Raw genomic sequence first — 23740 nt, 5'->3', positions numbered from 1 at the left:
TGTTAAGAAATGCTTTATGAAAATTACCATTTTTCTCCATAGCAAAACCATTAATAATACATAGTTTTTATGTAGGGCTTTTCATCATTAGGTCTCAAAGCGCTTTATGAAGGAGGTCACTGTCATTATCCCCATTTTACAAATGGGGAAACTGAGGCAGAGAGAGGTAATGCGCCTTGCCCAAAGTCAATGGCAGAGCCAGGACTAGAACCCAGGAAGCCTGAATACCTGTCCAGCGATCTGTTCTCAGCTTGAAGGCTTGATTCTCTAACCTACTGAGCACCCTCCCCTCCCCAGTAGACTCAGTGGAGTTGCGGGTGCTCAGCACCTCATAGGATTCTCCATAATACAGGGAGCAAGTAGCTTATTCCCAGCTTTACAGCAAAAGGGAGCCCCTACAGCTTCATATGTACCAAGTGTGGCAGACAGGGGTGTCAGTGTATAATTGCATGCCCCTCAAGTGATGTTAAAAGACCAGGAAAGTTGCAAAGTTGAACACTCACTTGTCAAGAAATGAGGACATTAATTCTGCTCTCTTGTGCATATGCATCACTGTGGTACAGTCTTTACAGGATCCTGTGCTGTTCTTTCCACAGGATCCCTGCCTCATTCAGTGCACACGTCGGTCAGGGAGTTCTCCAGCAAAGCACATGCTTAACTTTAAGCACATGAGTGTTCCCACTGAGTGCCCCTGGTTAAAGTTAAGCACTTGCTTAAGTATTCAGCTGGATCAGGGCCTGAATCAAAGAAGCTCGCGTAGTACATTTGTCTGGCGTTCAGTGCATCCTGCCTCGTTCTGTGTAAAAGTAGTATGTGATATATTATCGATGTATAATGAATGCAGACGCGATTCTGATCCCTGGATCTGTTTGAAACAATAAGGTGTTTCTGTCTTTTCCCACAGCCCGCCCTTTACCCAAACCCCTGTTCCCAGACGGAAGAGCCAACCCAAAGACAGTCTTGATTGCCTGGGTAAGGATATGTGGGATTTGGTGTCAAAGTAACAGCACAGCCATGCGGCAGTAATGCGGGCTTTCAAAATAGGTGTGTGTGTGTGAATCAGACGACAGAACGGAATACTACTGGGTTAAATCATTCAAAACAAAGCAGCTCCACTGCTCGCGTTATAAGTAGCCACTGCAATTCTTAAACCTAGACACGTTTTAAAATCTAAGGACCCAGTGCTGCAAACAGATACTGCCAAGCTTAATGATCGCGGTAAGCCTTCTGGAGTGAACAGGACTATTGAGGATCCTAAATGCTATGGGGCCTGATTCTGAAATCAGTTTCCTCCTCCTCCTCCCACCCCCAATCTAAATCGGGAGTAACTCCACTGAAGTTAATGGCGATACACTAATGTAAAGCTGATCTAAGATCAGAATCAGGCCCTATGCCTAGTAGTAAGTGCTTGCAGGATTGGGTCCTCCTGCTTGTTCTATTTGTTTACTTCTTGCCTTTCTCTCATTTGGGGAGAAGAAAATAAGCTACTCAGTTTCACCTTCGTTTCTAGTCAGATTCACTTTCAGATTCTTATGTCCTGTGTTGCTATTGGGGCAGGGCTAGCTCAGTGGTTTGAGCATTGGCCTGCTAAACCCAGGGTTGTGAGTTCAATCCTTGAGGAGGCCATTTAGGGATCTGCAGTAAAAAACTGTCTGGGGATTGGTCCTGCTTTGAGCAGGGGGTTGGACTAGATGACCTCCTGAGGTCCCTTCCAACTCTGTGATTCTATTGGATTGCAAAATACTGCAGAGGGAAAAAAATTCTCTATTTGCATTAATAAGAGATGCAATCAATAACATTGGAAATGCCCTTATGGAAAGTGTATTGGTAACTTGTAGGGATCTTAGTTTAATGCTCAACTGAGCATAAATGTCCAGCTGGTTAAATCATGGAAACTTCATAGTACTGTAATGGCTTTTGCTACTAAAAATGGACTCATGGCTATCTGCCGATAGCGGATAACACATTTTTGGCTTGAGGCAGCACTTAGAGATCGAACCAGGGAACTTGAGGCTTTAAGTCAATACTTGCAGTGAAGTTTTAATATGTCCCTGGTGGCAATGGATTCATTTCACTTGAAAACACGACTCCGCATCAGTGCTCACGCATGGCTTGTCGTTAACCTCTTGACCTGGCATTGTTGCTTTTCTTGCTGCCCATACTTCAGCCATTGTGTGCTCTGCCCCAGCGCTAGAGTAATGGTAAAATCATGCTGAAGTCAGGCCGATGCCAGGAATGGTCTCCAAGGAGCAACTTCTGGCTCTGGGCTAAAACAAACAATCCTTCAGAATAAGCTGGTTAGTCAGGATTTGATAGGGGAAAAACAGGAGGTGAAAGATGAGGGGGAGGGAATTGAAGATATTTTAATCTAATGTTGTTCTATGCTACCAGTGATGGCATCCTGTACTTCTCATTATAAATGTTTCTATCCCTATCTATCCATCCATCCATCCATCCCTTTCTCTCTCATGTAATCTCATTTTAACTCAAATTTTAGCACTTTTACCCAACGTAATCTCTTGTGTCTAACTTAATTTTCTCTCTCTAGTGGTATTCTGATTATATAAAACCTCATGCTCCAGGAATTAAACTAGTCTCAAACATTTATGGCTCAGCATGACCCCTTAATGAGGGGCAGATTATTTTACATCAGCCTGCTCTGGGGTTCTTGCACTTTCCTCTGAAGCAGCTGGCCACTGGCCACGATGGGATACTGGACTAGATACACCTTGGGTCTGATCCAGTATGGAAGTTCATTAGTTTCCTAAGCGGCAGATTTATAACCCTGAATAGAACCAGGCATAGTTCTGTGTAAAGTCCCTGCTCTCTAACCAATGAGGTGGAGAAAACTAGCTGTGGCGTGGATTAGGACGGTGGCAAAGGGGTTAGGAAAGACTGAGAATATGTGTGGGGTCGAGCACAGAGAAGGGGGCATAGAGGCAACTAGGGACAATGGGAGGAGGAGGAAAGTAGAGAGATGAGAAAAGAAAACAAGGGACCCAGCTGTAAGAAAATGTACCCCGTTGCAGAACAATGGCTCTTCTCAGTCACATACAAGAAGTTATGGCTCCAAGGAAGCCAGGTCTCGCTTAGAAAGAGGCAGGAGCGATTGTGATGGGACCAAACCATCTGAAGAAATAAAAATAAACTGGGCTGCTGAGCCTTTCTTTAAATATTGTGGACCATAGTCTGTCCTATTGAAGTCACTGGCAAAGCTTGTGTTGGCTTCCTGGGGCCAAGATTGGTCCCCTTTGCCCCCAGCCTTTTGTCCACGATGGGCAGATTTCAGAAACGAGCCATGGAAGATGTCTCATCTTGGGAATGAACAGTCTTCTGCCGGGTCTCTCCATTGCATTTTCATGTGAAAAACAGAACTTCCAGTGAGAGATGCTCCAGGAGTTCCTCACAGAGTCGATCTAATGGAGATTTTTCTCTTTCTCTCCTGTCAGATTTCGATATCCCATTTTGTGAGCGATTCGGGAAAGGTGGGACCTTCCCCAGACAATATCACCTTTCCCAGAGCCGCAAGGACTATAGCGACGGTGAGACAATGACCAGTGCATGTGGACTTGGGGGAAAAGCTCGCTGATGGCCTAAGCCAAGGAATAGAGCATTGGCCTGGACAGGAGCAACTTGGCATGAGTTCTTGACTCTGCCACAGACTTCCTGTGTGACCGCGGGCAAGTCACTTGAACTGCTCTGGGCCCATGTGAGCACTGCTGGCACACATTGTAAGTTCCCTAGTGTGTGTTAATGCAGTTACTGTTTGAAATGGGACTATGTTAACACACACTAGGGAACTTTTAGTGCACACTAGCAGGGTCCACACGGGCCACTTAATGCGCAACATGCTAGTGTGCGTTAGAATTTGCACCTTCTGGCGTGGACTAAAGCACTGTGCAGACACCCCCCTAACTCCCATTCTCTCAGATGACCCTTTCCATAGGCGCCGACTTCCCCTGTACCCAGGGGGTGCTCGACGCGCCTCGCCCCCACTCCATCCCTTCCCCCAAACCTCTGCCCCCGCCCCTGCTCTGCCCCTGCCTCTTTCCGTCCCCTCCCCTAAGCACGCCCCATCCCTGCTCCTCCTCCTCCTTCCTGGAGCCAACCTGCATGCCACGAAACAGCTGTTCGCGGCGTACAGGGGGAGGCGCTGGGGCGGGGGAGGGGGCCTTGGCTGCTGGTGGGTGCTAAGCACATGCTAATTTTTCTCTGTGGGTGCTCCAGCCCTGCCTCAAAGAACTTGGAGTATACGCTGGGAATTAGACTCCAAGTTGCCCTGTGATTGATTATTTTATTAAACCTGTATAGCTGGTGAAAACCACTGTGTGGACACACTTATTTTGATTTTAAACCTGGCTTATGTTGATTTAATTTAAATTGATTCCTTGACGAGTTAAGCAAAGGTTTTAATCAACTTAAAAATGCCCAGGCAGGGTTTTGCATCAGTTTAACTAAGAGCTCGTCTACACTGTGCTGCAGCATGGACTATGGGGGTGCGAATAGCAGAGTGCACTGAATGGCTGGGCTGTCACTGCCCTGTGTGGACACTGCAGCAGCGTCTCCGTGGGGCAGCTAGAGCACAATGCTGCAATGTACACCTCTGTAGCAAAGCAATTGAAACAGGGACCACTCTGAATCCAGACAGGGTCTGAGTGTATGACGAGAGACAAGACGTTGCATGTCCTTGTCAGTAATTCTCCTGCTTTCCTCACGAAGGCCGAAGGACTTTCCCAAGAAGTTACATCCCTCAGGAGAATCGGTTTCAGCTCGTCCCTTCCAGCAGAACAAAGAGCTTCAATGGGGACAGCAAGCTCCTCACCTTACAGTACGAGGAGCACAGGGCCAAATGGTGGATCGACTGTGACAAGGGACTACAGGTTTTCAGCACGTCCCCCAGCAAGTCCAGGAACTGTGAGTGAATTTCAACAGGTTGCTGTTTAGAATCTCAGGCTGTGATCTTGTCTTCTAAGTATGGTCAAGCGGGGCTGGTGGAGGGGGAACCTCCAAGGAGAACTCAGGGGCTGGGGTGGATCAGCAGATGGCACTTTCCTCTCAGTCCTGAGTCAGTACTGAACCAAAGGCATGAGGAGGGATAGCTCAGTCCACTGCCCTGCTAAACCCAGGGTTGTGAGTTCAATCCTTGAGGGGGCCATTTAGGGCTCTGGGGCAAAAATCTGTCTGGGGCTTGGTCCTGCTTTGAGCAGGGGGTTGGACTAGATGACCTCCTGACGTCTCTTCCAACCCTGATATTCTGTGAATGCCTCAGCATGGTGTTAAGGGGCGCTCTGCTCCCGGGAGACGGCTCCAAGAGAAAGCCCTGACTGTTCACGGTCAATTAAGATCTCCTGGCACTTTCCAGAAAGATAGGGGTGTTTTGGCCAAATTCCATCCTGGGCGATTATATTCCACCTGCAGCTACAGTGGGATAAATGATTCTCCACTTCCTGCTCTGAACGGCCACATAACAGTGCTGTGCCCTGTTAACCATCGCTTGTGTTCCACTCCAGCAGTGGCTGCACGTCACTGGGGGGTAGTGAAGGGACTCCAACATTACACAGCAAAGCATTCTCAGCCCTTGCAGGAGGGAAGTCACTGTATCAATGTACATCCTTGGGCCTGATCCTGCTCTCACTTACACTGGTGTAAATCAGGTAAGCCAGTGGAGTGAAAGCAGCGTGAATGGGATGAGAATCAGGCTCTAAGTGTCGCTCTGTGGTAGGTGCTAATGCACTCTGTGTGCCCGCACTCATTGCATAGCAGATTAGATCTGCATTGCAAAGGGTCCAGTGACCCCTATGCTGTGTCCTGACTGTGCCATCAATGTCCCTCCTGCAGCCCTGCAGGCGCCAGTGAACTGGAGGTTGGGGAAGCTCCTTGGCAGAGGGGCCTTCGGAGAGGTTTATCTCTGCTACGACGCAGACACCGGCAGGGAGCTATCAGTGAAGCAGGTGCCCTTTGACCCAGACAGTCAAGAGACGAGCAAGGTGAGTGTGAGGACTGGACTGAGCCTTCCTGAAGAGCTTATGGGGTTGTTTAAACAGCGGGTCACAACTTGGGGCGAGGGGGTCACAGTCATCCTGCCCTTCCCATATTGCTGAGTGGGATGGAGGTCCTGAGATGGGATCTGCTGGCATCTATTGTCCCCCATGTCACCACTAGGCGATGCATGACTGCCGTGCATAGTTCCTGTATGTGCTGTGCTGTCCCTCCTGGCTCAGGGCTGTTCGTGACTTCCCACAGAGCCCAGGGACACCTGCCACGGCCTAAGCCATCCAGTGACCGTTCATCTTCCCCTCCAGGACCTGCGTGATGCTAGCCCAGCCTGCGTCGCCAGTCTCATCTCTCGCCATCTCCTGTCCTTTCTGCTCTTCTGTAATGCCAGCCCCAGGGCTCCATTCGCCACCCTCCACTCCCATCTCTGGATAGCCCATTTGCCCAGCCTCTGCTTTTCCCACATGGCCGCCCCTCCTGAAAGCTTGGTGCTGCCCTTCAGAAACAAGGGAATAAGTAAATCTTTGCCTGCATCTCTCGCACACAGTCCCAAGCAGAGTCCTTCTCTGCCTTTCCCAGTGCATCCTGACTGTCTTTTAGGCTGTAATCTCCTTGGGAGAGCAGCCATCTTTCTTCTTAGGTCTTGTACAGGGATATAGTCAGTGCTTCAGAAATCCTCTAGGAGAATAAGCTTGAATGTGGCAGTATTTCTGCAGTGATGCGACGTTCGTAGGTCTTTCTTTTCATCGTGTAACGTTCTGTATTGTCGCAGGAGGTAAATGCCTTAGAATGTGAGATCCAGCTGTTGAAGACCCTTCGCCATGACAGGATAGTCCAGTATTACGGTTGCTTGCGGGACCCGGAGGAGAGGAAGTTGTCTATCTTTGTGGAATACATGCCAGGGGTAAGTGTGAGAGCAGCCAACCCATGTGGTTATTTACAGAGATGGACCTGAACCAGAGAGCTGAATCCAAACGCCTCCCAGCTCAGGCGAAGTTTGGATCTGGAGTCAAATTTTGCAACCTGGCCTTTGTCTATAATGGGCCAAATCAAAATCCTGATTCCAAACACCCCTGAAATTTGGGGCAGTCAGATCCTGATTTGAACATTGCAGAAGGGCCCTATCTGTGTGACACAGCCTGGAATGTGAACACGGCCAAATTTGGGATTGGATCCAGATCTGGATCCAATCTCTGTGGCTTGGGCCCATCCCTAGTTATTTATTACAAAGCACTCTGGGAAAGGTTAATTGTAGTACGATCCGCACGCAGCTATCATGAGTTATTTATTTATTCTGATACGTGCACATTGAAAACACAACATTACTAATTATCCTGTCCTTGGAGACCAAGTCGTCTCATGGCGATGCTGTTTTATCATGTCAGGACGTCACCAGGTCATGACTCTGTTTGTGTAGAATGAAATATCTCCAGGGGCAATGTAAAATCAAGATGCTTCAGTGTTCTGCTAGGTGGCGCAGGGGATGTAACTTGCATCTTTTCTTACTACTTTAAGTTAAACCAGCCTAAAATCCCTGGAGCAGAGCTTCAGCTAGTGTAAACAGCAGTGCTGAGTTACACTGGCTGAGGATCTGGCCCCCTCAGCCCCACCTACCCACGTGTTATTTACACCTTCTTACACATCATCTCTGGATTTGCCCTCTAGACTGCGGGGGAGCAAACCTATGTTTATTCATAGATTTTTTTAAAATTTTTTTTTTAAGGCCAGAAGGGACCATTCGATTATATAGTCACAAATAGCTTTGGTAGAAAACATGGTAGAAAATCCCCCATCAGATCCACATGAACGACAATTTGAACTAGCCCCCTAGCACAATCCCCCTCTCTCTGACCACAGCCCCATGAACCCATTTGTTTCTGGAGGCTGTCTTCCTGATCCCTGACATAAACCCCCAGGCATGGGACCAAAAGGATAAGCCCAGTGCAGTGTAATCAGTCCCCTCGCTGTTCGTTCTAACAACATGCCCATGTCTGTAACCTGCCAGGAAGCCAGCGTTTGCGCTGGGGCTGTTTCCTGTTCCTGGATCGGAATGTTTGTTTTCCTTCCGATAAACCAGCGCTCTGGCCAAATAAAGATTGACTTTCACTCTGCGGCAACAGCTTATTTCACAACATCAGCCCAGGGCTCTGCTTTCTTGTGTACTGTTGGTGGAAGAGGACCAGCTCCCAAGCTGTACGGAGCAGCAGTTCTGAAGTGCTGCCTCTGGCTGAGATTCTGATTTGATGCAGCTGGCTTGGCAAGAGCTGCATGGGGTCTAGCTTGTGCGGAACCTTCCGCACCACGGCTGGCGCTAGCCGGTGTCGATAGCCTGTCGGTTTGTAATTCACCCATTTAAACAATTGTTGGAGTGTCTTCCGCACACACACAACCCGCATCCTCCTTTAAATTAAACTGAGGGCGAAAGGGGCTGGTCTGTTTGATTCTAGTACAAGATGAGATCCTTAAAAGGGTCCTGCCGCAGTGCAACCTTCATGTCCAGTGCCCACCCCACAGACTGAGATCCACAGAAGGTCAGAGTGGAGGGCTCAAATGCCTAACCAAAGATTTTCCATCAGAGGACATTGACAGAACCCCAAATGATACCCAGCTGTAGTGGGGGAGGGCCCCTGATAGGTTCCTCCTCCTGGAACGCCATTGGCCACCCCCTTTAAAGCGGGAGGAAGCAAAACAGGAACCCAGAGCTAAGCAAAAGCTCAGGCTGCGGGGGGTGTGAGGTCAGGGACAATAAGAATGTCAGTGGGAGACTGAGCAGAGAACCCAGACAACCCCTGCTGCTCCCCGGTGGGCGAAAGGTGCCAGACTGACAGCCCTGGAGACTGTCTATCCATAGAACGGGCCAGGGCGAGCTTCCCTCAGACAGGATGGAATCCTTCCTCAGCATTTGGAGTCCTGTAGCTGGGTAGCTCCTTTCGTGTAAATCTTCTCTGTGGAACAACCACTCTGGCTGGCTTACCTGGAGATTGAGCCAGGGAGCTGTAGACCTAAAAGCCTCAGAGCTTGAGCTAAAGCACCCACTTCATTACCTTCAGCAGTAAAAACTCATGCTTTGAGATCCAGCGTTCCTCGGATCTAACCAGGGATGTTGTTACATCTGGTTGTCTATATAGGCCTGTGGATGTCGGTAGCTCCAGCTGAGCTTCCCCAGCCTGGGGAAATGTGTAGGGTGACCAGACAGCAAATGTGGAAAATGGGGACGGGTGTGTGTGTGTGTGGGGGGGGGGGGGTTAATAGGAGCCTATATAAGAAAAAGACCCAAAAATCAGGACTGTCCCTATAAAATCGGGACATCTGGTCACCCTAGAAATGTGATGCTAAGAGAAAGTGTCTCTTTGTCCCGCTTCAGTGCCTAGGCAATGTGTTGAAGTCTCCGAGTCAGCTCCAAACTAACGGGTTCCTTTCACTCAAGTGGTGAGAGGATCAAGCTTATGTAAACGAATTTCCTACAAGCAAGCTGACCAATGATGTGATCCAGCCACTAGAGGGGGATAGAGAACTATGTTGCATTAGCAAGGGCTGTAGGTACAATACTGCCCTTTCTCATCCGTCCCATGGGGATATTGTAATTCAGGTGTGATCCTTGCTCCGTTATGTTTCAGTGTCTCTGATTTCTTATATTCCTCTTTTATATCTCAGTTAGATTCAGTAAAGCTTTTTATAAACCAGAAAGTAAACCTGAAAACCTTGAACTATTTATGCTAAACGGTCTGTTCCACCTTGTATTTAGCTGCCACTCTGAGTACATTTCCCAGACCTGGAGAAGAGCTCTGTGTAGCTCAAAAGCTTGTCTCTCTCACCAACAGAAGTTGGTCCAATACAAGATATTACTTCACCCAGCTTGTCTCTCAGAAAATGGTCACAGAAATATAAACGCCAGCGTGACACGATATGCATCATTCACTCCTGTGGTTTGTGTGTATGTGTTTCATTTCCAATAGGGTTCCATAAAGGACCAGTTAAAAGCATATGGTGCTCTGACCGAGAACGTCACCCGGAAGTACACCAGGCAGATTCTGCAGGGAGTCTTCTACTTACACAGCAATATGATTGTCCACAGGGATATTAAAGGTAAGTAGATTGGACTGTGAGATCGCCTTCCTGCTCTGATCTAGTAGCACCTTAAGTAGTGTCGTGGAAAAAGTCACCCACGCATTAATTTTAGTTCAGAGACTCAAGCCTGAGGCCCATTTATTGACACACACCAACGCGTTGAGGATAGCAGTGTTAAATCTGCGCCCCCGATACAAAGCACGCGGAGACTTTTAAAGCTTAAAACCGCAAACAAATTACACATAGTTAAGTAATGATAACCATATTAGGAATAAAATTACACACGCTTGAGCAACAGCAACCTTATTAGGAAAAATAGTTAGGGTCCTTTGGTACTTTCCAGCCATCTGTTGCAACCTTGCCTAGGATGGGTGAAATGTGAATAGAGGGCTTTTTGGTGGTTTTCAACGCTGTTACAACCTTGCCTTTTATGGGGTGCTTATTACACAATTGTGCTTTTACGGGGTCCGTTACACAATGGAGTAGTTACACAAATGGGGTAGGGGGTGGCATGGTTACACAAATGGAGTAGGGGGAGGTATGGGTCTATGATTCACACTTATAGGTTACCTTTTTGCTTCACACAAGCGGCTATTATATTTTATAAGCAGTATGCACATATTGCAAATTGTTCCTGTTTTGGGGGGCTTTCCATCGCCTGCCCGCCGCCCCCCCGCCCCGCACACAGTGCCTTGGCCAAGGTTTCAGGCCTGCTAGCCACTAGGTAGGCCCCAACCAACTACGCAAAGCCCAAATTATCGGGGCCCCCCAATTTTCCACCACAGTCGGATTCTGCGCCTCCTGGTCAGAGCGCAGCTCTAGAGGCTGAGACACATTGCTTCTAGCCCTGGCGCTGCCTTGGGCCTGCAGTGTGGTCTTGAACAAGTTCCTTAGGCCAGAATTTTCAAAAGTGACCTCTGACTTGGGAGGGGTGTGTATGCCCCAAATATTGAGTGTCCAATTGGAAATACTAATTTTGAGAGCTCCCATTGGCTCCTTTTGCAATTCTGTGAGCTTAGCACCAGGCCTCAGGTAATGGACATTCATGCTGAGTTGCCGTAAACCAGAAGCCACTTTTGGAAGATACTGGCCGTACCTTTTCTGTGACTTAGTTTATCTTCCTGTTTAATTGGGGATTGGTAATTATTTACTGTCTCCCAGGGGTGCTTTGGAGTTGATGCTAGGTATGTAAAGCGCTTTAGGTGGGATTTTCAGGGAACTAAGAGACAGGCCTCTTTTTGAAAATTCCAGTTTTTTAAAAAAAAAAAGGTCCCTAGCATAGTGCCTTCATGTAGCTAAATGTTGTCTTTTCCAACTCTGAAGATGCTGGCCCTTTGCCTGAGCCTTCCCTTGCTGGAGCTGTGCTGGCCCTGGTTGCAATTTTATCTCTTGGGTTTTTGTGCTTGACCCTTAGGTGCCAACATTTTGCGAGATTCTGCTGGGAATGTGAAACTAGGAGATTTTGGAGCCAGCAAACGCATCCAGACCATCTGCATGTCTGGAACGGGAATTAAATCGGTCACTGGAACGCCGTACTGGATGAGCCCAGAGGTGATCAGTGGAGAAGGCTATGGAAGGAAAGCTGACGTGTGGTAAGAAACAAAGTAATCCCAGGGCAGAATCTCCACTGCAGTGGGTCAGCACTGCAATTTTCTAATGTAGCCTGTATCCGTTCATCACTTCGAGAATTACAGTGGTTAATTTTCCAAGGCCAACCAGTATAACTAACATTTGCAAGACAGTATGGGTTAGTGGCTGGAACAGTGTGCTTATAGTTAGAACTGTGACTACCAAGATTTTCAATAGTGGTTAGTGATTTATTTTTTTTTGGATGCTCAACTTGAGACACCTTAAAAAGGGTCTGATTTCCAGAGGGTGGGTGCTGAGCACCTACTGAAATTCAGGCTCCTTTACGGTGTTTCAGACTGAACACCCAAAAACATTTTGGACGTCCAGCTGGAGAGTCTTTGAATCTGCCTTTAAGTAACCCAGAGGGAGGGATAGCTCAATGGTTTGAGCATTGGCCTGCTAAACCCAGGGTTGTGAGTTCAATCCTTGAGGAGGCCACTTAGGGATCTGGGGCAAAAATTGGTCCTGCTAGTGAAGGCAGGGGGCTGGACTTGATGACCTTTCAAGGTCCCTTCCAGTTCTAGGAGATTGGTATATCTCCAATTATTACCTTTATTATTACCTTTAACCCTGAGCACCCTCCCCTCCCTGGGAACTGCAGAAGCTCTGAAAAACGGGCTGTTGAGGTTTGCAGGTGGGATCTCAAAACTGGAGGCATCCAAAATTGGTGGCGACTCTTGAACATTTTGGATACTTGAGCTTTGCAGAATTGGGCCCTGAGCCTGAACAGCTGGAATAATAGTCATCACCCTAATGAACTACAACAATACTGAATGCACAGCACATATTCCCTTGACTCTTCCAACAACCGGGCTCAGTGGAAACCAGCCATTGTAGCTGCTTCTCACTGGGGAGAATGCCTGAGGAGTCGTTGGCAGGCAGCCTTACTGCCACCTGTTCCAGTTGATAGGCGGGAAGTGCCGCTACGTTTTATTCATTGTGATTACGAGCCAAGGTTGCCAAGCTGGTGTAAATGAGGCCGGAGGAAATGCCATGCTGCTAGGATTCCACCCCAAGGGCTGGGAAGCCGGCCTGCTTTTTCCTGCCTCTGCCCTTTTTTTTATTCAGGCTGCTTCTTCTGGACTCCTCCTTCCCAGAAGCAAATGGGAGATGAAGCCAGACAGGGAGCAAAGCCTTGTTTGGCTGCAGATGTCTTTGGGTAGTAAACATAATTTGCAAGGTAGATCGGCTGCTGCCAACCAATATAGGTACAAAATATTCCCCGTGAGCTGGCTCCCTCTTTGGGGATGGCTACACTGCTATTAAAAACCCGCAGCTGGCCTGTGCCATCTGGCTTGGGCTTGGGCTAATGGGCTGTGTAATTGTGGTGTGAATGTCCAGGCTCAGGTTGCAGCCTGAGCTTTGCTACAGCACAGGGTCTAGCGCTCAGGCCGCTAGGTGGGAGGATCCCAGAGCTTGGGCTGCAGCTTGAGCCCAAACATGTATGTACAGAGCAATGAAACAGCCCCTTAGCCCGAGCCCTGTGAGCTCGAGTCAGCTGGCTCAGGCCAGCCGTAAGTGTCTAATTGCAGTGTAGACGTCCCCTTTCAGGCCTGTGTGCTTCCCTTTGTTGAGGGGGGAAACTCACCCCTGTGAAGAGGACCAGCACAAACCTATGTACCAGTTCACCAAGGCCCTGGAGAACTCCCTGGCAAATGGGACCTTAATTCTGCAGCAAGAAAGGATTGCCCAGTGGTTAGGGTTCTAACCTGAGATTGGAGATGGCTGGGTTCAAGTTTCTGCTCTGCCACAGACTCTGTTTGACCTTGGGCGAGACCCGTATGGCCTGGTTTTCAACGGTATTTAAGTATCTAAAGCTGCAGGTAGGTGCTTAGCATGGCTTTCAAAGGTGCCTAACTCTCATTTAACCCATTTTGGTGCTTTTGAAAATCCCACTTGGCACCTCTCTGCATGTCCATTCATTAGAAAAATCTGACAAACCTTAGTCTGTCTGGCTCTGACTTTTAAAGGTGTTCAGGCATTGCTCCCTTTCCGTATTGAATTTCAGTGAGGTTCAGGCTCCTAAGTCATTTTTGAAAATGGGCCTTAGGCGATGTCTACGCTAGAGAGTTTACAGCCGCAGCAATGCAGCTGTAAGATCGCTCGTGTAGCCACTCTATGCCAACAGGAGAGCGCCCTCCCGTCAGCATAATAAAAGCACCTCCACGAGCAGCAGTAGTTACGTCGGTGGGAGAACCTCGCCCACCGACACAGCACTGTGCACACCGGCGCGCTTCGGTGTGTGTGACTTCACTCAGAGGGTGGGTTTTTTTTTTTCACTGTGCAACGAGTTATAATATTGGCAGTGGTGGCAGTGAGATGGCCCCAGTATCTATCATCATTAGTCCCAGCCAGTGCAGCAGCAACACCGCTCCCTGGACTCAGTGCCAGCTACAGTGGGGAGAGGAGGATAAATGCATTAAAGATCATGAGGTGCTCAGATACTGCAGTAATGGGGACCATATAGGTATCCGAGCTAGAGATGCTGCAGCATTCTGGTGGAAATCCTGCATCTGTTTTCAGAGGAGGGTTGTTGAATTTTTAACTGAGCTGTCTGTCCAAATCAATCACACTACAGTTGCTCTTTTTTTTTTTTTTAATTTAATTTTTTTGTTTTGTTGTTTTCTTCTAGATTTCAATGTATCACAGATTGTCATCTTTCAGTGTTGGAGTTAACAATCAGTTAAAGTGCGTGAAACAATTCACACCTTTCAAATCTGTTGTTTGTCTCTCCTGAAAATAGAAGCAGACATCACTGTGTCTCTTAACCTTGACAACATGCTTCGCATCTATCTGCACAACCATAAGGGCTAGAAACCTGGTTTCAAAATGACAGCTGAAAGTGCGGAGCAAATTCTGCAGCAAGGGGCAAATCCTGCAGCAGAATCTGCTGAATTGCAGAATATACACTGAGTCCTGTTCTTACATCCCTCTTGAATGTAGGCCTTCACTGAGACTTAAGAACCTAGCCCATGTGCTGGCCCTCTGCACTGGGACGAATTTCACCTAAATAGAGGACTTCCATTTCCAAAGTGATCAGTCTGTGGTATCTTTATAGCCCTAAATTTAGGGAATTTCACGTCTAGGGAATAGTTTTGGGTGAAAGGTTTAGGGGCAGGGAATGAGCCAGGACAATGGCTGGATGAAAGTCTTTTTTTCTAATCCTCTGTTCTCCATTGCAGGAGCGTGGGCTGCACCGTGGTGGAGATGTTAACAGAAAAGCCGCCCTGGGCGGAATTTGAAGCCATGGCGGCCATTTTCAAAATTGCCACCCAGCCGACCAAGCCCCAGCTCCCAGTCGGTGTCTCGGACTCCTGCCGCAACTTCCTCAAGCAGATCTTTGTGGAGGAGAAGCGGAGGCCCACAGCAGAGGACCTGCTGAGACATTCATTCATGAACTGCAGCCTCTAGTCCCTTGCGGCGGGTTAGGGGAAATGCAGGTGGAAGATAAAAGGAAATGGGGGGTGGGGGGTTTAAAAAACAGACCCACAGACCGTTGCGCTCTGAAATGCAGACCTCAGCCTGGGTTGGGATCCTTCACTCCTCATTGTAAGCTAGGGGGCCAGTGTCGGTTTTCCTTTGTAAGCTGCACTTATGACCATCTAACTGTGGAGACAGGTGGCTGTCGCCATGTTTGGGGCTGGAGGGAGTTCGGAATTGGGGATCATCCTTGGAACACATCACCATCAATGCTAGTGGCAAATTCGCCCGCCCTGTTATTGATTGGACGTCTGGTAGCGGAGGAGCTGGGAGTAGTAACTCACTCGCCTCAGAGGAATGATGTGAATGAACTCTGGCGCACACACCCCGGTGGCTGTGAAAGCGGCACTGGCAACATCCCACAAGGAAGCCGTCTCTTCAGCAGAGTAGCAGCAGTGGCTGCCGTTTACAGCTTGACAGACACCGAGAGGGATTCAGGCGTGAAGCAAAGGGAGACAAACCCAGGACCAAGGAATGATCGGCATAGGTGTGTCGTTCGTGTCAAAGGGGGAAAGCAATCCTGTTGTAGGGGTGGAGATGGGAGGCAAAGTCCATAGCAACATCTCCAGCTCTTCAGAGGGGAGGATTCGGGTTGTTTTGTGCCTTAGGTGGTTACAGTGGAGTGAGAGCCTCATTCAGCACAAGGTATCCAGTCAAGGGCGTGACTACAATGCAGCCATGCTGAGTCGGCATTCTTGTACCTGTAAAATAGTATAAGTGCAAGGCATTCTTCTTCTCTGGATACAGTAAGGTCCCTGTAGGTTATTCATTGGGAAAGCTGGCCACAGGACCTCTGTGTGTTCATTCATTGTTCAGCGGATAAGTGTGTCTATATGATGCTGATGCCAGTGGCACCCTCAGCTCAACACAAGCTTGTTCTTCAGCACCTGATCCTGTTCCCGCTGAAGCAGTCGCTGCTCGCCCAAGCCCTGCCTCCTCCCCAACTGATCACGTTGACACGAGCAAACAGGACAAATGCCCATTTTTGTCAGTCAGGATGGCTGGGACAGGGCTTAAAAAAGGGTCTGTCCCGGCCAAAACAGGACACGTGGTCACCCTATCACTCCTTGCCCCATAAGGGAAGTGAGCTGTGCCGGCCCTTTTCCTGGCACTGTTGCCTTCCCCCTCCATGTTGGCTCAGGAGTGTTTCAGGAGTGGAGCCAAGTCTCTGCCCACCTGTGTGGGAGGGGGAGGAGCAGCCTCTCAGCAACACACGCACACAACCCTCAGCCACTGATTTTAATGGGAACGGAACGGGTGAGGGTATAAGTAACTGTTTTCTCATCTCCCTAGCTGTGCCAGCCTGTGACCAGTTCCAATGAGCTGCTAACGAAGGGTCCAGCCTGCAGAGCGCCGAGTGCCTTCAGCTCTGTCCCTTGTAGGATCAGGCCCTAGATGACGCTGCAGAGCATCAAGTGTAGAAAAGCCGTGCGGGAGGTGGAATTCACCCCAGCGCACAGAACTAGCACGAGGGCTCAGCACCTCTCAAGGCCTCAAAAGGGGACATTTGTGGGACTTCAGTGATACATAGACTCTGTGCAGGGGCATATTTCATCCCGAGGCCAGGTCTAGACTACAGACCTATATTGGTATAAGTACGTCACACAGGGGTGTGAAAAGTCCATACCCCTGATTGAAGTAGTTATGCCAACCTACCCCAGCCCCATGTAGACAGTGGTGAGTCTATGGGAGAGCTTCTCCCACCGACGTAGCTACAAGGTGGATTAACTACGCCAACGGGAGAAGCTCTCCTGTTGGCACAGTAGTGTCTTCACTAAAGCGCTACAGTGGTGCAGCTGCTTTGGGTTTTATGGAAATGTAATGGGGATCCGTACGAGGGACTCGAATGCTCCTAGAGCCTGATTCTTATCAGGAACAAACTCCAGAGACTTCAATGAAATTACACCGGAGTGAAAGCAGAATCCTGCCCATAGAACTGAACAGAGAATATCATTGTGGAGGCTTCTGCAGGAGGAACATAGGCCCTGATTCTGCACCACAGAAATCAGGGAGAGTTGTGCTGTTAAACTTTAATGGGAATGGGATCAAGCCCCTAGTTCTCTATTAAATTCTATCAGATGGCTCAAAAATCCTTTATTATTATTTATTTATATTCCCATACCGCTCAGGAGCTCCAGGCATGGGTCAGGGTCCCATTTGCTAGGTGCTTTTATCACTCTGTTATAGTCAGTAGGACTTTCCATAAAGAAAGAGTTTAAAGGATTACTAGGAAAATGTAAAAATGTTTTAAATTATTTTGAATCTGACAATTTCCCCATTCGTTGGCCTGATTTTAAAAAAACAAACTGTCCTCAATCCCTTTTTTAATTAATTGAGAATAAAATCTGACTCCCAGCCAGTCCATCTGGATTTGATTCTCGGCCTCTCAGAGGGCCGGTAGGGTAATGTTGACCATAGGCGCTGAACTATGAGCAATGTGATGCCGTGCATGGGTAGGGCTGAAATGTGACCTACTTTTAAAGATCTGTTTGCAAGGTTCATGGAACTCCTTCTAGATGCTGTTTCTAAACAAATTCCTCCAGGCTTCCTTTATACCTGCAAGTCCATTCCAGGGCTCGGCGCTTTGACTGAAACTTTGCTTCCGGAGCAACTCAGCCATGTGCTGCCCCGTATGGCAGGCTGCAGTCACAAGTCAGTCCCGCCTTAGGGCGACCATATTTCTCAAAGGGAAAACAGGACATTGCGTGGGGCTAGACCCGACACCCCCTCCCCCCAAGACCCCTCCCACATGCGAGGCTAGGGCTGGCGTCACTGCTCGCCCAAGGGCCCCCCCCCCAGCTGATCAAGTTGATGAGCAAATGGGACAAATGCCCATTTTTGTCAAAGTCAGGATGGTTGGGACAGGGCTTAAAAAAGGGTCTGTCCCGGCCAAAACAGGACATGTGGTCACCCTATCACTCCTTGCCCCATAAGGGAAGTGAGCTGCGCCAGCCCTTTTCCTGGCACAGTTGCCTTCCCCCTCCATGTTGGCTCAGGAGTGTTTCAGGGCGTGGAGTCAAGTCTCTGCCCGTCTGTGTGGAAGCGGGAGGCGCAGCCCCTCAGCCACTCCTCTGGGGGGTGTAAGGAGGCATCTGACACACATGTATGTACCTGCATGGATCAGCTCAACCTATGAGCCCTATGAGAACAAACCTGGGTGCACATCCACGAAGGGGATGACAGACCCCTCGTTCCACTGCCGGCTGCTGAGAGGCTTATTATAAATAGTGAGGGCGAAGGGAGAGCTTTTAAAACATTAAGAGCTACCCTGACAGTAGCTAAATTGTGCAGGTTCACCCTGCTTCTACTGAGAGAGATCCCTAGGCTTGGAGGGCAGTTTTCTCTCCCGCCCTCCTTAAATGATTTTGTGTGGGCGAAACATCCCCCTGCGATGCCATAGGGCAGCCTGCTCATGCCTCTGTTTGATGTTTGCCGTCACCAGGCTGTGTCATGAGGTGATGTCCTGCGGCACAAAAGCTTGGCTAGCATCCTGGGGCTGGCAGGGGTTCAGATGTAGGAATGTCAGCGGGCTCAATCCTACAGGCCTTGCGCAAACAGAAACTGCCGGTAACTTTCCTAGGAGCGCTGTATCAAAGGCCTGATCCTGGGACTCTAATGCAGTGCTACCCTTAGGTTTAGTTCTGCAAGCGGAGAAGTTATCTAACTCTAAATGCAGCTATGGCATGTAAGGCAACACCCACAAGGGGCGAACTCCACCCCCCTGCACAGAGGGAGAGCACAAAGCTCTCACACCACCTCACTCCATGTAGGGCTTATGTGGTGCATGGCCCTGCACAGGAGTGAATTTCATCGGAGTGCCCCTCTTGCCAGCCCTGGTCATTGGGACCTTCCTCTACCTTCCCTTGTCTGTGTCTGTGTCTGTCTGGTCAATCACTCCTCAGGTGCCTTTGCCTTTTTTTTTAAATGCCCTTGCAGTGTTTTGCTGTATAAAATAGAATGAGGGAAAGAGAATGTAATATGATTCCATGTATATTTTTTTACATGTAAGGTATTGGAAAGTACATTCATCTAATGTATAGTAGAAGCAGTTTGCTCATATCAAATCTTGCTCTTTTTTGGGGAACATTATCAATACTGTATCATGTATATGTATTGTAATTTTTTTTCCTTATCTAGGGAAAAGGCTCAAGTGTGATATTGTATATCATCAGACTTTATACTGTAGCCTATAAATCTGTATAATTCCTTCACACCAGGCCAAATATCATTAGCCAGCAAGTTGTATATAAGAAAACAGTTTGGGGTATAGAAAGCTGACTCATGGAGGGTAAGATTGAGGCCATAATTGGAACCAAAGGCCTTGTATGATTCAGCCTGCAGAGACGGCTATATTTTTTTTATTCTTGAAAAAAGTAACATTGAGAGACTATTTAAGCCAATGATTACTGGGTTTTGCTAGAAATAATGTATTTGTTAAGGTCTGAGACTTGAAAAAAAATGTATGCATCACTCTGTCCAGTGCTTGACCATTCCTGCAGTATGGTATGTCCCACCTTGCCCTATATGCACTGGTCCAGTTAGGGTTATTGGATGGGCAGGTCATGATCACACCGGAGCTGGGAGACTAGTGGCTTGGCTACACTTGAAAGTTGCAGCGCTGGTGGAGGCTTTCCAGCGCTGCAGTTAGTAACCGTCCACACCTGCAAGGCACATCCAACGCTGCAACTCCCTGGCTGCAGCGCTGGCTGTACACCTGGTCTGGTTGGGGTGTAGCGATTGCAGCGCTGGTGATCCAGCGCTGCTCGTCAAGTGTGGCCACACACCAGCGCTGTTATTGGCCTCCAGGGTATTAGCAGATATCCCAGAATGCTTTTAACTAAATTACTCTTTGTTTTGTTATGCTGCCTCTCTTTGATTTGTTGTGAACTTGGAGCTCCCCATTTTTCCTGGAGCTGCTTATCTAAAAAACAAACACATCTCCTGTTTGCTGTGATCAATCTGTACCTGGCTGTGAACAATCAAATGAGATAATGAGGCAGGCCGGGAAACAGCGGGGAGTCCGTTGGATGCAGGCTGTTTGCAATTAAGAGTTAAGACTAAGGGATTGGGAACATTTTCTGATTTTTCAAGTCAGGAAGCTAACACAGTGTTGGCTCCAAAAATCCACACTCTCTCTCTCCCCCCGCTCCCTGTCACACTACACCACCCCCACCCCCCTCTTTTGAAAAGCACGTTGCTGCCACTTGAACGCTGGGATAGCTGCCCATAATGCATCACTCCCAACAGCGCTGCAAATGTGGCCACACACCAGCGCTGGTAGCTGTGAGTGTGGCCACACACCAGCGCTGTCCCTACACAGCTGCACGAGCAGCGCTGTAACTCCCAGTGCTGCAACTTTCAAGTGTAGCCAAGCTCTAGGTTTTACTTGAAAAGAGAGCACCATGCAGGGTAGAGTTTGGGAATAGGGGATCGTACTGTCCATACAAGGACCAGAACTGAGACACTGTAGCTACAGCTGTGTTTAAATGTGTTGGGAGCAAATCCTGTTCTCCATTATGCTGCTGTGAATCCAGTCAGATGCTTCATAACTGAGAACTGAACGTGGCTCACTTACTCTAGCTTCTTTGTTCCATATCTGTCTGCCTCAGTGGATGTATTTTCCAAACCAGCCCCTCTTCAAGGGCTACAATCTGACTTTAGAAACAGCCCTGCACAAAGGTTGGTGCCTAAACTGCATGCCCCCAGCAGTAGCTCCAGGAGGCAGTGTGACTCAGAGACACAATGCTGAGTCACAGTCTCTCCCCCCACTTCCTACTTGCTCTGAGCTGGCAGTGATTTCTGTGGGCCCACCCATCCCTGCAATATCTCTACCCATGCTGGCGTGGCTGCTCTGGCCAGAGAGTAATGGAAGAAGGAGAGTCCCTGCCCACCTGCTCCAGGGAGGGAGTAAGCAGGTGAATCAGGTCACTACATCTTACTGCTGGCAACTCCGATGAAACAGGGATGGTTTATTCCCTGAAAATGACACATCATGTATTTTTGTAATCCCAGCCAATGCAACCGAGTTCTTCTTCCTTATCCAGTGGGTTAGGCCTTCATCCTGTAAATATAATGACCCCTCCACGTGGGCTGCCAGAACTGTTACCTTCACTGGTAAACGCATGAGTTGCCGCTACCTGAGCTGAAGTAGTAACTCTATTAGCAGCTGTAGTAGACTTTCCTCCTCTTTTGTGCACCAGCCAGTAGAGGGTGACAAAGACCCACACTCTCCAAGTGTGGGGTACTCGCTCATGTTACGCAGTTCTCAAATCAGCAAAACAGAAACTACACATGTGCTTTATGTTAAGCACATGCTTAGTGCTTTGTTGGATTGGATCCATGAGTAACTTTACACATGTAAGTAACGCCATTAAATGAGACCACTCATGTGCCTAAAGTTACTCACATGTTTTAAGTGTTTGCAGGATTGAGGCTGGTGTTACAAAGCAAATGCTTCAGGAGGCCAAGCTGTGTAATGAAACACGTTTGCAACTTCCTGCCTTTTCATTAGTCTGATCAAAGATGCTATCACTGGTATAGTACTCTTGCCTGGAAACATATATACTCACTATAGTAGCAGTACAGCAAGTGTCTTAGAAATGGTTTCTACTTTGGAGGAATTAGCCCATATGAAACAGAAGCTAATACTGCAGGTTTGGAAAGCAGGGCACCTTGTTGAATGTACTTTGTAAAATGCTGTAAATGCTTCCCCCCCCCCTCTGTGCATGAAATTAAATATTTTTTAACTTTGTGGTATTGTGAAACCAATTTTCCTATTTTATTGGGGGGGGGGAAGGGGAGAGGATAAGAGAAGTATGTTCATTATGAGGTGAAATGTTTCATCTTATAAGTGCAGCATTATAGTATGCGTGCACACACAATATTAATAGAGGTGCATGTTCTGCCAGGTATAGTAGTATATTTATTCTGTTTCAGCCACCTTGTGCTGCGCAAGAATCTGGCCCTAACTGGTTGGATGAGAATTGCCCTAGTGCAGAGGAGCTTAACTGCTAGAAACCAGTGTAACCAGATCCTACGGCAATTGACACCTCTGTCCCCTACATGCGCACACACCCCGAGGTTGGCCTAGGGATGGTGTCAGGAGCAAGACAAAGCACACCTGCACTCAGCCAGTGCTCAATAAGTAGACAGAGCTGTAGCTACTCAGCATAAGTTAAAGCAGCCCCTAGCTAGCTGACCAATCTTTCCATTTTGTGTGGAGATTCCTGCACAGGAGACAACTGACTCTCAAGGGTGGCTGTGGCCCCAATCCTGAACAAGGATTATGTAGGCAAGTAACACACTCATGTTAATGACCTCGTTGACTGCTCACATGAGTCTTTTAGGACTGAGGCCTAAATCACCCTCAGGTTGCTGCAGCCTTCAGAGTATTAGGGGAAGTGCTACCACAGTGGACAGAGATTACATTTCAGATGGGAGCGGGGGAGGAGGGAATGGTGTTTGGGGTTTTTTGACCAGAAAACTTTCTGTTCTGTCCCAAAGGCCGTGCATGCAGTTAACAGGCCATTCTGGTGTCTGCAGGCACAAATCTTTTGTGCCAGGAAGCATAAAGCAACCCAATCACTAATAGAATCATGATTATTCTGAAACTTGAAAAATACTTGTTACAGGACTGCAAGTGCATAGGATAAGTGCATATTGTAACCAGTTTCATCATGCCATCCCCTTCAGACATTTATCAAGCTCAGTCTTGAAGCCAATTAGGATTTTTGCCCCCACTGCTCCCCTTGGAAGGCTGTTCCAGATCATCACTGTGATGGTGATTCCCCAGGGTGTAATCTGGGCTGCTGAACAGCGGTGTCCCCTCATACTCCAGCCTGCAATGCCTTTTACTAGGGGTGCCATTTCAGATTTTGGTAGGGTGAGGTAATTTTAACTGGGATTCCAGGGGTTAATTAGGTACCTGAAAGCTCTAGTTCAGTGTGGTGGGTGCCAGAGGACTAGCTGCGGAGGAGCGTGGCTGCCGGACAAGCAGCCGCCGAGAAGTGGTAATGCCAAGAAGCGTTGCTGCTGAAATGCCACTGAGAAGTAGCGTCATCAAGAGGTGTCGCTGCCGAAATGCTGCTGATTCCAGATCATTTATGAATAAGTTGAATAGCATTGGTACTAGCACAGACACCTGGGAGCAGCACAGAACTCATAACATGTCACGTTCAAGCTGTGTTGAGAGCTCCATCTGGGTCTAGGGTGTGAGCTGTGAGCAGACCTCTGGTATAGAACTTGGGAAGGCGAGGACCCCTCTCCCCCAGTCCCCTCTAAATGGCACCCCTGCCTTTTAAATTGCTTTGCTGTGAGAGCAACCACTCCTGGTCCTGCTCTCACACAGCCTCCAGCATGTAAGTCACTCCCAGCTGAATTACGTGGATGCTCTGGCCAGCCACACATGAATTACATACAGGGTGACACCAGCAGCTCCCAGTCTCAGGCCTTCTCCTGGAAATGTGTCTCTTGTACTGAACAGTGCTTTCAGTAAATGGGGGAGGAGGGGTTTGACAGTAGTGGGGCTGTGTCTGACTCTAGGTTGAGCTAGGAGGAAGAAGGAATAGGT

At 48.4% G+C, this 23740-nt stretch overlaps 1 protein-coding gene across 3 annotated transcripts in view; it reads left to right on the top strand.

Annotated features, from left to right (window-relative positions):
* LOC120398118 (mitogen-activated protein kinase kinase kinase 3-like) overlaps nucleotides 1–19835 on the top strand; it is a 113389-nt gene extending 93554 nt beyond the window's left edge. For all 3 annotated transcript variants that reach the window (XM_039525169.1, XM_039525168.1, XM_039525167.1), the window contains 8 exons: nucleotides 905–972; nucleotides 3450–3542; nucleotides 4720–4914; nucleotides 5839–5987; nucleotides 6767–6898; nucleotides 9951–10080; nucleotides 11477–11654; nucleotides 14874–19835. In XM_039525169.1, coding sequence (XP_039381103.1) covers nucleotides 905–972; nucleotides 3450–3542; nucleotides 4720–4914; nucleotides 5839–5987; nucleotides 6767–6898; nucleotides 9951–10080; nucleotides 11477–11654; nucleotides 14874–15102 — 1174 coding nt within the window. In that variant the 3' untranslated portion in view covers nucleotides 15103–19835. The remainder of the gene's footprint in view (nucleotides 1–904; nucleotides 973–3449; nucleotides 3543–4719; nucleotides 4915–5838; nucleotides 5988–6766; nucleotides 6899–9950; nucleotides 10081–11476; nucleotides 11655–14873) is intronic.
* Nucleotides 19836–23740: the final 3905 nt, after the last annotated feature.

This window comes from Mauremys reevesii, linkage group 2 (genome assembly GCF_016161935.1).
Source record: "Mauremys reevesii isolate NIE-2019 linkage group 2, ASM1616193v1, whole genome shotgun sequence".
In the NCBI taxonomy this organism is placed as follows: domain Eukaryota; kingdom Metazoa; phylum Chordata; order Testudines; family Geoemydidae; genus Mauremys; species Mauremys reevesii.
Note: the sequence above shows the minus strand (reverse complement) of the source record. Positions and strands in the feature narration are given on the sequence as shown.